Source organism: Cibotium barometz, chromosome 19 (genome assembly GCF_041138505.1).
Source record: "Cibotium barometz isolate CiBa-2024 chromosome 19, ASM4113850v1, whole genome shotgun sequence".
Classification (NCBI taxonomy): Eukaryota; Viridiplantae; Streptophyta; class Polypodiopsida; order Cyatheales; family Cibotiaceae; genus Cibotium; species Cibotium barometz.
This window is the reverse complement of record NC_141064.1, coordinates 20,962,222-20,977,303: the sequence shown is the minus strand read 5'-3', so window position 1 is coordinate 20,977,303 and position 15,082 is coordinate 20,962,222. Positions and strand designations below refer to the sequence as shown.

The following is a 15,082-nucleotide window of genomic DNA, read 5'->3' as shown; positions in this document are numbered from 1 at the left end:
TAGGCCCATGGTTTAGCCAATCGCCTAACCAGTGTATTGGTGGGATTCCTTTATAAAATTTTGGTTATGTTTTGCTCGGTAACGAGGAAAAGAGTTCCCAGGCCCCCTAGCTCGTGTTTCATGCAAAAATTAAGGTAGGCATACCACGTACACACCCAATATGACATTGCCATTATAATAGATTCGGATGTCTTTAAAATAATCCTTCAATGAAAATCATAGTATTACTGATCATAATTCTCCAAAATATTGAGTCCATTGTATTACAAAATACGTCATCTGGACTCTCTGTTGAAGACCAGCTGGCCAACCAACGAGATCCAATATCAAAATTTGATTCACAAAAGTCATTCTTTTTACTCCCTCCGAATCTTCCTCGACACACGCATGGCAGGGACTGCTTCGTCGGTCCTCACCCATTGTGCTACCATCACTCCGCTGGGTTAGGGAAATATAAATCCTCAAAATGTCCTGCGAGTTAGGATCGGCTCATTCGAGTTGTAGAGCAGAAGAGATGAGATGCTCGAAGGTGAAAGCAGTCATGTCTTGTGATTGGGTGAGGTCGGGAACACCAGATAAGTGTGGAACTTCCATCTATAAAATCAAATTCTTTGATTAAAAATCTTCATTAATGAAGCTTAAGGAATGAAAATACAACACGTAACTGCTCTTTCTGAGTTTTTATTACAAATTTCTGATAAGAATTCATTTTTCCTTATTAGCTTTCAACAAAGCTCTGATACCAGCTGTGAGACCCCTGCCCCTACCGCGGTGCCCTCTCCGAGGGCGCTGGCCGGAAGCAGCGTCAGCCTCTCGCACACTTGGTAGGGATCCACACTCACGCCCACGGATGTTCGGACAAGAGACTAGTCCGGCGGTTCCTCCAAAATCGAACCCGAAAAAACTTCCCTCGCCCGAAAGGCACACCCGATTCCGCCAGGAAAATCATCTAATAGGAGAATTAATCTAACGAGTCAAAGTCTTAACTATTCAAACTCATCCGATCGAACGTCACATGGTCAAATCGAAGAAGAGACTTGCACTTGGTCCATAGAATCATGGCTTTTTTCCTCCTTTAACAAGGCACACCCCCGCTGATTCCCTCCCACAGAACAAGGGTTTTCCTAGGACTTAATCTATCTAATGTAACTAATCGTAATTTATTTGTATCGTAGAAATCAGCCGATCCAGCCTAACTGGCCGATGGTTTTAGCCAACTGCCCGACCACTATATTGGTGGGATTCCTTTATAAACATTTGGTTATGTTTTACTCGGGTAACGAAAAGAGTTCCCAGGTCCCCTAGCCGATGTTTCATGCAAAAATTAAGGTAGGCATACCACGTACACACCCAATATGAAATTGCCATTATAATAGATTCGGCTGTCTTTAAAACAATCCTTCAATGAAAATCATAGTATTACTGATCATAATCCTCCAAAATATTGAGTCTAAGGATTCCATCATAGACTTCCAAGGGTAGGACTCTAAACTGGCACTCTGTTACGTTCCCATCTAGACTAAATTGAATAAGGTCTATCTCAAGGTGTGTGAAAAGAATCTTTCCACTGGCCAATTCCACTTGCATAGGTTTCTGTGATTTTTTATCGTGATTTTTTATTTAGGACTTCCTTACACAGACATCTTGGGGAAATAAAAGAATGAGTACTGCCTGAATCAATCAAAAGCTTGAATTGCTTACCCTAGTACTCTGTTGAAGTCTTGAGGACTGAAAATTGACGGTTATTCCCCTGATGCTCTATTGCAGCATAGATCTATTTTTTTCCTTCCTCCACTTCCTCCCAGCTATAGTGACGGCTCTAGCTACTGCAGTCTGAGGTGGAACTCTCTCTCTTTGGTTTCCCCAACTTTGGGAGGGAGTTCTGAGGCTGCTTTGCATGGTGGTTGCAAGCTTAGCTCGCACTCTCTAAGGTTACCCTGATTTTGGCGCCGCGGGGGGGGGGGGGGACCCTGATTGGTGGACTAATACGAAGGAGTCTGTCTCTAAATTCTGGGACCCTCGATTCCTTGGCGCACAGAAAGAGATGGGCAATCCTTGAGCTGGTGCCCAAACCCTTGACATCCGAAGCACCTCTTCTCACTTCGAAGCTCTTCCCTCTGCATTCTTGAAAGAGCCGGAGTTCCTGAGAAAGAACTTCGAGGGAAAGGTCTTCCTTCATTCCTGAAACTTTCTGACTCCAGATTCTGGTTGGGACCTTGGTGTCTCTTTGGAGGCGGAAGGTTGGAAGAACTTCTCGGTGTCTAGAATCTCTTAAAGGATGGGGGAGCTGGCTTTGGCAGGACTTTAACGAGGTGAAGGCTTTGGCGAAGTCCTTCCCCATTCTTACATCTTCTGCCATGGAAACTGGCTTGGCATTCTTGACCAGGGTGTCTAAAAGTTCATTCATTCCCCAAATGAACCTAGCCATAAGTTGCTCTTCGTCTAATGGTGGTGAGTACTTGAGGAGAAGAGCAAATGCCTGATGATATTCTTCAATGGTTTTTCTCCCCTGCTTTAGCTCTAAAAATTCATTCATCTTGGTTTCTAAAAATCCGGGGAGACAAAAACTGTTCCTTAGATAGGCTTTATCCACAATTTTCAGCCTAGCGAGAGCTATTTTTCTCCTCTCGTTGTATCCGATAACATCAAAATATTCCTCCATTGCCTCAACCCACTTCTCCACAGCCTCGATTGTGCTGCAACAAGTGCAATGATAGTCCGCATGGTAGTCATACGACATGTGGGTGCAAAGGTTAATGCATTTCTCTTATGCATAACTCTTTGCAATAAGCCTAGCTTTGTATCGCATCCATTTCGTACCAATGGCCTTGTTGCCAAGATGCAAGTCTACCAAATCCCATGTATCATTTTTTAGTATCGAATCATACTCAAATTGCATAGCACTCATCCAATTTTCAGATTCCTTTGCTTCATCTCAAAGGAGAAAGGTTCCTCTTCATCACATAAATTGGCAATAAGAGCATAACCTATATCAACATGAGATGCATGATGAGAACCTACATGTGTTTTGATAGGAAAAGAAGTGGTCAATTTGTTGTCACGTAGTGTTTGCACCAGCCATTTTGGCATGCATTTTAACTTCACAATTTTCCTTCTTTCCTCATCAACTGCATCATCCACATTTGCCTCATCAATAGGCTATTCTGTGGGCTAAAAAAACATTTTGATTTGTAGCCTATGTGGGCTGATTTTCAGCATTCTTTGGATTACCCAAATTCTCTATATCAATGTGTCTTGCATTGAATTATGGAAGGAGAGTCCCAAATATGTCCTACGAATATACATTTTGCTATTTTTTACATGAAAGCAAGGGCGAATTGCATCTTCCACAAATACAACATCTCTACTCACAAGAATCCGCTTGGTAGCAGGATGATAGAGACGGTAACCCTTACTTCCCGAGCTATATCCCATTAAAAAGCATTTAACAACCTTATCATCAGGCTTACTGTGAAGTTGCTCAGGCACAAGTGCATAAGCAAGAAAACTAAAAATGCATAAGTTAGTACAAATCCATTCCAAGCTTCAAAAGGCATAATTGTATGCAAAGCTTTTGTAGGACACCTGCTCAAAACATATGTTGCACACAAATGGCCTTACCTTCTATGCTTAATTAGGCTTGTGTCTGCCTAGCCTTTCTTAGTCAAATTTGATTGGGAAAGTCAAGTAAGTCCACACAAAACTCAAACAAGACATTTCTTGCTTCAAAAACTCTACAAATGGGGTTGAAAAAGAGGGGGGCTTCTCTAGTTTTAGGCACAAACCCTATATACAAGTTGCCTTTACCTCTTCTTCATCATTTGAGTTTGTTTTTTCTTGCAGGAGAGGGCCTAATATGTTTTAATGCACCCCAACTAAACCTTTTTTATTTGTAAGGTTTAATAGTCATAAAAGTTACACATTCACATACTTATATAAGTTATAGTAATTAATGTTTGCATCAACTCTACAAGTGAGGTTGAAAAGGAGGGGGGATTCTCTAGGACTTACCTTATGTAGCAATTGCCTTTACCTCTTCTTCATCACTTGAGTTTTGTTTTTTCTTGCAGGAGAGGGCCTAATGTGTTTTAATGCACTCCAACTAAACCTTTTTTTATTTGTAAGGTTCAATAGTCATAAAACTTGCATATTCGCGTTCTCATGTAAGTTATTGCATCAATCAATGTAATCTTGGAAGTATTAAGGTTCTATTAGAACCTTAATACTTTCTTTACCTGATCTTCACTGTCACCGCCATCAACCTCCTTGCTCCCCTTCCACCTCCATTCTCGCTCCTCCCTCTCTCCTCTCATCCTACCACAACTCCAATGCCCTCACCCCACTCAATTTCTCCTTGCATATTGGCCTAGCATAGCCTTACACCTTTCCTTCTCACTAAGGCTCTACCTACATTCCTTTTGTATGTAAAAGATTAAGAGCGTTATTGCAATATTGGCCTAGCATAGCCTTACACCTTTCCTTCTCACTAAGGCTCTACCTACATTCCTTTTGTATGTAAAAGAGTAAGAGTGTTATTGCAATAGAGGAAGAAAGACATGCATTGTATGGAGCCAGAGAGGAAAGAGAGGGTATATTTTTGCGTGAATGTGAGAGACAGGTAGAGCGAGAGACAATTGACAGAGAGCTCCGCACCCTCTTTCTACTTGCAACAATTGGTTTTTGAGAGAAAGAGAGAGAGAGAGAGAGTTATATTAACGTCTACGGAAGACCCGAAGGGCCTATGAGACCAAAAAGTAATACAATGGTACCATGGATATATTGAGCCATGGAAAACTGAAAGAAAAAGTAAAATGAAAACATCTGATAGTACATGTGATCAGCAGATGAGAGAGAGAGAGAGAGAGAGAGAGAGAGAGAGAGAGAGAGAGAGCACTCGTCTCGGCATAGGGGGAGATGAGGATACTCTCTCATCCCGGCTCACACTGCATATCCAGGGATGGCTTAGTGAAGAGAACCATGGTAAGCATGAAGGAAATAGCATGTGAAATGATCACGGCAGTGCATGGTAAATTGACAAAACGTGCAGCAAATTGGCATGCAACAACTGTCCTACACAAGGTCCTTATCTTTTGTTTGATTAATTAATGAAAAACATCCTTTGGGGTTTACACACGAATCCCGAAACTTCTAAAAAACCCGGTTCCATCACAGACGTGTAAATAAAGACCCTAATTTGCATCTGGTATGGGCTACATTGAGTCCAAATTGTGGATTTAGATCTTCGCAGCTGAATGCTGCGAAGCTCTTCTCGCTGGCATTTCGTGCCAAATCTGCCAAGCTTGATCTTTTCAATGTAAGCTACGGATTTCAACTGATCTCTGTGCAAGGAACTCAGAGCATTTAGGTTTTCATCGGAACCGACAAAGCCGTTCAAAGTTTTCAACCGATCTCGTGTAGGCTTTCCATCCGTTCTACGTGCATTGAACCAGATTAAGGTTTTAGTCTGTGATGTATAGTGACCTAAATAGGTCAGGGTTCCACAGGGGGATGCAGGCTATGGCAGAAGTGAAGGTGGCCCAATCAATGGCGAAGCTTTCTGCAATTTGAGCTCGTGGAAGAAGGGGATGGATCGGGACCGCTACGGCAGTCCGCTCTATGCGAGGCAGAGGAGCAACACCAGCAGCAGTAGCGCCGAGTCGCCTGTGCACCCTGCTGCACGCAATGTACGCTCGGGCTCTGCAGGGGTTAGCGGAGGATCGGGCCGCAGAGTCCAGAATTACACAGCCAAGGCAGCAGCACAGCGCCTTGCCCAGGCCATGGCGTCTCAGTCCAACGAAGATGAAGACGAAGACGATCTTCCCTTCGCCTTTCCCAACAGATTAATCTCCACTCGAGCTCCATCCCCCCAGGTTTGTATGTCATACTTGTACATAAGCTCTCATTAGGAGGACGTACTCGCCTTGGGTTCTTGTTACGAAGGAGTTAAATTTTTTTGGGGTGCATTGCTAATCGTAATCATGTATTATGAAATTGCTTTAAGTTGTGAATGATCCGTCCATTGCCACCACCACCATAGACCAGTGTTTCAAGTTGGCATACTGCTTGCAATCTCGAAAGAAAATTTTTTGGGTGACAAATAGTAGATGGGCTCCTCTTGAGCGTGAACATTAAGAATGCTCAGTTGGGATGCTGGAACAACAGCCACATGGCGGTGAGGAGTTGCAGGAAAGAACAGTGACTTGGAGAAGAATCTAGCACTGAGGAGGAGGTTCCGAGCAGGATAAATTGCTTGTCAAAAAGAGTTAGCGGCCAACAGTTGAGAAAGCAGAGTCTGTGCAACAAAGAAGCCATCAGGAAGGATGCTTTGGTTGCTCAACTTGCAACTTGCTGAAGCAGTCCAGGGACCAGGAGTGTAGTCCACTTGAAGATTTGAAGAGCCACAAGGTCGACATGTTGTTTGCAGATTTGTTAAGACATATAGACAATGGTCAAGGATTGTTAGTATCAAACCACATAGGGGGAAAGAAAGGGGAATGCCACATCATTGGTTCTTGGAAACCCAAGCATGTTGGAGATGCCTAGCGGGTCAGAGCCCAACACAATCTGGAGGTAACATGGCACACAGGCACTTTGGTGGAGACCCCACCGTCGTGTCACCCTTGCTTCCTTCCCTACAAAAAATGGGCCTTGGGGGAGTGAAGATATGAGGTGCACCACAAGGCTATATATACCATTTCACTTTCTATAGGGCAGTCAAATGGGGGACTAAATCAAGTGCTTTGATCACACACAAGCAATTCCTAAATTAGGGATTGATCTCCCTCCAACACCCCTCCAATTGAGCAAGGAGAGGAGTGGCCTAAGGATCATAGTAGATCCCATGTCTGATACCATCTTGGAAACTTAGTAGTGCTGGAGATGCGTAGTGGGGTTAGCACCCAGCACCACTAGGAGGCAACACGGTGCACAAGCAAAGCAGGAGGGATGGACTGAGGTCCACCTTTCCTCCCTTCCTGACACCACAAGGAGTGGTGTAATTCACGTGGTTGTGTGTGAGCACTAATTGGGCACCGTCTTGTGAAAATAATTAACACTTTTTTTTTTCTGCATTTTTCACTGCCCGTAGGCGCTTTTTATTTGCGCGTAGGCGATGTAGCCGAGGAAGCACCATGTGGGGTTTTGAACCTAGGACCTCTTGGTCCTAGACAAACATCTCTACCACTTGAGTTATTACCTTATTGGCTAAATAATTAACACTTAAAACACTTATGAAATGGAAACATCACGAGACAAAGACAATGCTGAAAATAAAACTTCACTAAATGACACCACACCGGGGCCGGAACGAGGCCGACCCCCTCTCAATACCAGGTATATTGTTGGAGTATTTTAATTTGTACAATGTCCCATGGGCACTTAAGCCAGATTTGCCATGAACAAAAGGAATGAATACATGTACCAAACAGAATTGTTGTTGGATAAGAATTCCGTCGTCGTAGAAGTTTTCAGCAATTCCCTCCCTCTCACTGGAGCGAAGCAACCATGCTGCCAGTGTTCTAGGTGCACACACGACACAGGTGTTCTGGGTCCACACATGACACTGGTGTGTCTCTGCCAATGCATGGGTTGCAGCCTCATGATGGAGAATATGTTGAAAATGGAAGTATGGCACTTGAGGATACTCTTAGGCACAAATCCAAGCAACAGCAGAGTATGTTGATGAAGTAGAGTGCATAGGATGCTACCGGTCGGCCATTGGCGCTGCCCACGAGTACAAACAAGGCTTGGAACAGCCCCAAACAGAAAAACGCAGCCAAGGGGGCTCTCTAGCAACAGTCACCTATCAACAAAGGCTTCCTGGGAACAAGCCGCATGTCACATGTACCTTGCATTGGAGTGCTATGTGACACATTGGCTCTACATCAATGCAACATTCATTCCGTAGGATTTACCTTTTTAGGAGTATTTGTCGTATGCAAAATTTGGGCATGTTCGTGGATTCATCTAGGTATATAATTCAGCCGTATTAGCGGACATGTAGATTTCACATTGTGAAGTTTTCGTCCGAGTTGCGGCCAGTTGATATTGTGCTTATTCTTTCTATCTTTAGCGGTGCATTTGCCCTATCAACTACTTATTTGTTGTACTAATTCTTTCTATTTGCTACTTCCCTTAGTGCTAGGCTTCATTATGGCTGAGTCTGCCCTGCATCCCCGGAGGTTTGATAGAAACTCATTACGAAGGGCTTTGTGTGAATATATGCTCGTGTGTGTGTGTGGAGTGCGTGTGTGAGAGCATATCTTGATACAGAGTTCTACACCCACTATTGGGCACTGATGACGTTAGTGGGGATGTCGTAGTATCTAGTCCATACTATGTGTCACGTGCATCCCGCACTTGGATGCCATGTAGACATATCTGTACAGAAGGTGCAGGACCTGGGATGGTGAATTGGTCCGATGTGAGCCCAGTCCGGGACGAGTCAGCTAAGGACCCATCTCAGTCGTCCGAGGTCAGGTGTGCATTGTCTTGCACAGGAGTCCAAGGTCGGGTGTGCACTGTCCTGCACATGAAACAGTGCCAGTCCGCGCTGTGAGTCTCCTTCTGGAATGATGTTAGTGATTCTGTATGGTACCAGATGCCAGATCACTGTGTAGTTGGTTAGGGTTTGCTTTTAGAACAAGGGGCCAGCCCATACAGGCTGCCCAGCCTCAGGGTACTTGCAAAATCAGTGCCCAGCCCATCTAGAATCAGGCGCAAGATGCCTAGCCATCTAGGGAATGATGTGTAGCTTTTTATGTGATTTTTCCAGCATTTAATGCTGATTTACAGTCGTGGGCAGAAAAGGGAACTGGCCGAGTGCAGTGTAGCTGGCCGACCGCTCATCCTGGAGTAGTATAAATAGAGGAGCCCACAATCCCATTGTTTCATCTCATTTTTTCACCAAGGGCTCAAGCATACAAGGGCTAGGACAGCCAAGAAGTTGCTAAGCAAAGGGGTGAAGGACTGCAGGTCAAGGGCAGAGTTTTCTCAGCCAAGAAAGGTCAAGATTTTTGTATTTTCTTTTCAAATATACATCATTCTAATAAAGCAAATACACCATCCGTGGTGTATTTTCTTTTCAGATATACATCATTCTAATAAAGCAAATGCACCATCCGTGGTGGGGGCCCTACAGAGGGTATTTGGGACCCAATACTATGTCCTCTCCATCTCTCCCTCTCTCTCTCTCTCTCTCTATTTTCTGCACATCTTCATTCACTTTGTGCGTTAATTCCATCGCGAAAAGAGTGCTGATTTCTGAGCATTGAAGTTACTGATCTTCTCTGAAGCTTCCGCATGTTACAATGGTATCAGAGCCTACTTTAAGTGCAAAGATTCAGCAAAGAAACCAGAATTTTTGATCGCTCGTGTGGTTGGTTTTCAGACGCCGGTGGACTACCCTTTTTGGAGTGACTCCTGTCCCTCGAAGGACGGTTGGTTTTCAGCCTCTGGACGGCTCCCACACAGATAGTGGATGGTCAGATTGCGTTCCGGAAAGGAAGTGCATTTTCCTGCTATGGCGAGCTTCAATGACGAGAGAGACCAAGAAACATGGGACGAGAGTGCACCAGGCAGCCCAGCTAGGGCATCAGGCTTGAGTGTTACAGATATGTTCCAGCAGATGATGCGAGCAATTGCAGACCAGACAACCAAGTTGGACGAGTAGAAGGTGCAGATCTTCGCTCTGGAAGAGCGTATCCGTTCTCCAACGTGGGGTTTTCCATCTCCTCCTTCCTCTCCTTCCGTATCCCAGATTCCAGATCCTCGACACAGGGACCCTCTCGCGGGGTCACGACCGCAGCCGAGCTCTTTGCTTGAGTTGCAGATGCGTGCATTGGAGATCCGACAACGTGAAGACGAAGCCATGCGATGTCTGGAGCACGAGCGTTACCTAGTAGCTTTGGACGCCAGATTGACACTGGCAGCGCCCTCCAATCATTTTTCCGAGAAAATGAACTTCAGTAAGTATAATGGTAAACTCGATCCCACAACTCTCTATTCATGGTTACATTAGTTTGAAGCTTACTTTGCTGCAGTTAGAAAAACATATACTGACAGAGTGATCTTAGCCAGTTGGTACTTGGAAGGTGAGGCCATTCCTTGGACTGAGTGGGCTCATGCCCACACCAGATTAGGTAGGGCAGCTTATGTGTGGGACGAGTTTGTCCGCGACCTTAAGAAGCGGTTTCTACCGCCCCACTATCTTGAGCGACTCGAAGACGAGCTCAGGGGAGCGCGTCAGAACGCGCAACCAGTCCTTCAGTTTGCCAATAGAATTTCGACCTTATGTTTGCAATTAGGCTTATCTGATTTGGACAAGAAAGGGCAGTTTTTGTATGGCCTTGACACGCAAATCCAATGGGAGGTGCGTATGTCTAGGCCAGCCACCTTTGAAGATGCACTCTCGCTGCGCAGAGTGCAGAAATGAAACATAATGGTGGCAAGCCGGGGGACAAAGGCCAGAACCAGATGGGGTCTTCCCCAGGACAGAGCCCGGGAGCCTGTGGCTCGAAGAACTCGAACAATGCGTCTAAGCGTACTCCAGACCAGAAAGCGGAGGCAGGCAAGACAGGTGGTAAGTTGAGTGCTGAGGAGCTTTCTCAGTACAAGGAAGAGGGTAGATGTTTCTTTTGTCATACAAAAGGACATACTTCTCGGGATTGTCCTAAGAAGCCTCCAACGCCCGCCGCCGTTGCCTCCACGGCTTCCGTGGGGTGGTGAGCTCAGCTCCCACACAGACCCCATTGGCTACCCCTAGTTCTTTAAACCCCGGTGCTTCATTTGGAGCAATTATTAGTCGCGGGAGCTCGAAGATAAGCAGAAGGGCGCCCATGACCAGGAGCATGAGCGCAACGAATTGCTCAAGTCCTTTGGCTACATAGGTGGCCAGAGAGGAGTTGTCTTGTTTGACAGCGGGAGCACGGAGGATGTGGTCACGGAATAGGCCGCTAGGTGTGCTTGTTTCGACCTGACTTCGGTGGACAAACAGGTTGAGGGTTCTAGCTTAGGCATGACAACGAGCGTCAAGTATGAAGCTCTAGGTGCTAAGTTAGTTATTCAGGCCATAGAATTTGTGCGTGATTTTATGGTTGCCCCTCTTGTAGGAGCAGACATAATTTTGGGTATTCAGTGGTTTCACAAGTTTCTTCTAGATGTCAAGTGGGATAAGCACACGTTCCAAATCAATCGGAATGTGTCAAACGCCCCAGTGACCATTAAGTGTGAGCCAGGAATTCCGAACTTTTTGCTCATAAGCCACTTGCAGGCAAAGCGAGCGGTCAGGAAAGGCGCACAGTGTGCGATGATATACATCCAGACAGCCCAGACGGTGGCTAGTGCTTCCAAGAGGTACTCGGCTCTCCATGAAAAGTTCCAAAAGATTTTTCTTCGGGACAGCCTCCCTCCCCAACTCCCCCTGTCCAAACCGGAGGTCCACAAGATTGACCTCCTCCCAGGCTCGGAACCCCCGAGCAAGTGTCGCCTTTCCAAGGCAATGGAATCGGAGTTGGATCGCCAACTCCAAGAATCGTTGCAATCTGGCTTCATCCGTCCCAGCGTGTCGCCATTTGCAGCCCCGATCTTATTTGTCAAGAGGAAAGACAATTCTGAGCTTTTAGACAAAGGTTTGGTTCAGCCAAGTTCCTCACCTTATTGCTCTCTTGTGCTTCTTGTTCAAAAGAAAGACGGGTCATTCTGCATGTGTGTGGATTATAGAGCTCTAAATAAGCTCACCATCGAGAATAGATTTCCAATCCCCCGTATTGATGACATTTTGGATAAGCTTGATGGCTCGGCTTGTTTCAGCCGTATTGATTTGAAGAGTGGTTATCACCAGATACGAGTGGTGCCACAGGATGTCCACAAAACTGCATTCAGGACAGCTTTTGGATTGTATGAATTTTTGGTGATGCCTTTTGGTATCACCAATGCCCCAGCCACATTCAATCGTATGATGGATATTCTGACCCCATCGAAAATTCACAGGTGTATTCTTTGATGACATCTTGGTTTTCTCCAAGAATGAGCAGGAGCATAGAACTCATTTGGCCACAGTGTTTGATGAGTTACGGAAGCATAAACTCTTCATTAATGCCAAGAAAAGTGAGTTCTTTCTTTCAGAGATACACTATTTGGGTCACATCGTATCCAAGGATGGAGTAAGAATGGATCTTGCCAAGATAGAAACCATTTGGAATTGGCCAGAGTTGCAAAATGTACATCGAGTACGTAGTTTTTTGGGATTATGTTCATACTATAGGCGTTTCATAAGGCATTTTGCTATGATAGCCACCCCTCTACATGATCTCACGAAGAAGAAAGCCACTTTTAAATGGACTTCAAAGGAGCAGGATGCCTTCCTGCAACTCAAGCATGCTATCATATGTGGACCTGTATTGATTGTTCCCGACTTGCAAAGGTCATTCATAGTGGAATGTGATGCTTGTGGCGATTCTATAGGGACTGTCCTAAATCAAGAAGATCATGCAGTTGCATATGAGAGCCGCCGATTGCATGATGCCGAGCTTCATATGGATATCTATGAGAAAGAGCTCTTGGCTGTAATTCATGCCTCAAAGATATGGAAACATTATCTTCTGTCAAGACAGATCATCAAAGCTTGAGATACTTTCTATCTTAAACAAAGCTTTCGGAGAAGCAGATGAGAATGGCAAACTTTCTTTCCATGTTTCATTTTCAGATTGTACATACTCTGGGAAAGAAAAATGTGGTGGCAGATGCATTATCCAGGAGGCCTTATGTGGCTGCAGTTTCAGTGGCTTCTCATGGCGACTTATCTGCCATGCGAGATTTGTATCATTTGGATGCTGATTTTTGCCATATATGGACTGATTTGATGGCTGGTCACTCGCATGCCTCTTATGTGATCAAAGAGGGTTATCTTATGAAGGATAATTGCTTATGTGTGGTGAAGGAAATGCGTCCAAAGGTTATGGAGGAATGTCACGCTCCACCTTATGCTGGTCATAGAGGTATCATGCCTACTACACGCATGATTGAGAGATATTCCTTTTGGCCAAGCATGCGTAAAGACATTGAGGCATATGTATGTGCATGTCTTACTTGCCAAAAGGTAAAATTTGACAGGCAAAAGTCTCCAGGTTTACTTCAGCCATTACCTATTCCCTTGCAGCCATGGGAAAGTATTACTATGGACTTGCCTAGATCCCAGCATGGGAATGATGCTATTTGGACCATTGTGGACAGGTTTAGCAAGCAAGCTCATTTCTTGCCCGTCAAGAAAACCATTAAAGTTGATCATATGGTGAAGCTTTTTCTTGCTAACATCTTCAAGCATCATGGTATGCCTAAGTCCATTGTTGGGGATAGAGATCCTAGGACTACGAGCCTCTTTTGGAGGGCTTTATTTGATAACATGGGCACTAAACTTGAGTTTTCATCAGCTTATCATCCCCAAACAGATGGCCAAAGTGAAGCTGCAAATTCAGCCGTGTTGGATCTGTTGACGTGTTATGTGGTAGATCAAAAGACTGCATGGGAGAAATATCTTCCACTTGTAGAGTTTGCCTACAACAACACAGTTCATGCCTCCACGGGAAAGGCCCCGTTTGAGATTATATATGGTACAGTGGTCTTGCCACCCATCCTTCGTACAAAGGATGAGATTTTTGCAGCTGATGAATATGTGCGTGACTTGGATGTAGCCTTTGCTTAGGTGCGGACAGCCATTGCGCAGTCACAAGATAAACATAAAAAGGCTGCTGACAGGCATAGGAGAGACATGCAAGTCAAGGAAGGTGATTGGGTATTGCTGAAATTTGAGAAAGCTAGGCTTTGGAAGAGGCCAGGACGAGAGGGATCATATCCAAAGCTTTCTACTCGCTATTATGGACCTTTCCAAGTGATTGACAAGATCAATGAAGTGTCCTTTAGGCTTGCTTTACCCAGCCATTGGAAGATTCACAATGCTTTTCATGTGAGTCTTTTGCGGAAGTATGTGGGGCCAGATCCATACGAGCCTGTCATCACAGAAGATCCGCAAGAAGTTGATGAGCTTGAGGAGATCCTTCAGCTAGAGTAGATTGTATTTCACAAGGAGAGAAAGTTACCCCATGGGAAGCTTTCCAGGAGATACCTTGTGAAATTTAAAAATTATTTGATGCAAAGTGGGTAGATGAGGATTATTTTACTGACTACCCTCAGCTTCTACAGGCATATCTTGAGGCTTTTCAGTTGAGGTCAACTGTTTAGAAGCCCGGGGGGATGTCACCATTTGGTCCATCTCCATTTTTGGAGCCACTTCTATGGGACTGTCACTCCATAGAGCGGCCAGATTTGTGCCATGTTCACATGGGGACAGGCTAGTGTCCCATGTGAAAGGGCCAGTTTTATGGTGTCACATGGACGGGAGCCAGATCAGTGCCACCCGTGTGCGACCACTGCTGCGTCACATGGACGGGAATCAGTTTCGTGTCACCCGTGTGTGATTTGCTTCGTGCTGTATGGACGGGAGCTTGTTGGTGCCACCCGTGTATAGCCAGGATGGTGTCTTACCTATGGGACTGTCACTCCATAGGAAGACCAAGACATATTTATTTATATTTGTCGCGCCAGTTTTGTGCCCGACAGGAATCTCTTGTACAAGTTTCATGAAAGGGAGATTTCATCCACTATTTATGCACATGCATTTATGCCTGCATGCATAAGTTTGTTTTTGCATGACTTATTTGCGTGTGTCTGCTTGTTATGCCGTGCCAGTACACTGGACGGGGACGCCCTCAGTGTACCGTGGAATGCTGTTTGTTGACTTGGTGGTGTGGCGTGACGCGTCTGAACAGGTGGTAAGTATATTCATTTTCCCCGCTGGACATTTACTTCCTAGTGTGGGTGCCCATAAGTATAAATTTTGTATTAAGGTATTATAACCTTGGATAAGCCTTTCTTTTGCATGGAACATTTCTTTAAATTTCCCCACGTGGTGGGTTGGTGGTTCTTCTTTCTCCCTTGCCTCCTCACGGCTGCCCACGCCTGAAGATAGCTGGCTGTACCTGCCTACTATCCATCGCATGTACCTGCCTACTCTCCATCGCATGTACCT

General features: G+C 45.1%; 1 protein-coding gene across 4 annotated transcripts in view; it reads left to right on the top strand.

Moving 5' to 3' along the window:
• Positions 1 to 5,158: 5,158 nt before the first annotated feature.
• Positions 5,159 to 15,082, top strand: part of LOC147628343 (coiled-coil domain-containing protein SCD2-like) — a 115,817-nt gene continuing 105,893 nt past the window's right edge. For 2 of the 4 annotated variants that reach the window (XR_015268075.1, XM_086813432.1), the window contains exons 1-2: positions 5,159 to 5,414; positions 5,505 to 5,870. Coding sequence is in view for 2 of the 4 variants with exons in the window: in XM_086813432.1 (XP_086669558.1) it covers positions 5,586 to 5,870 (285 nt within the window). In the remaining 2 variants the exon portion in view is untranslated. Of the gene's footprint in view, positions 5,871 to 15,082 lie in introns of all 4 variants that reach the window. The other 2 variants (XR_015268074.1, XM_086813430.1) reach the window with 1 other exon arrangement.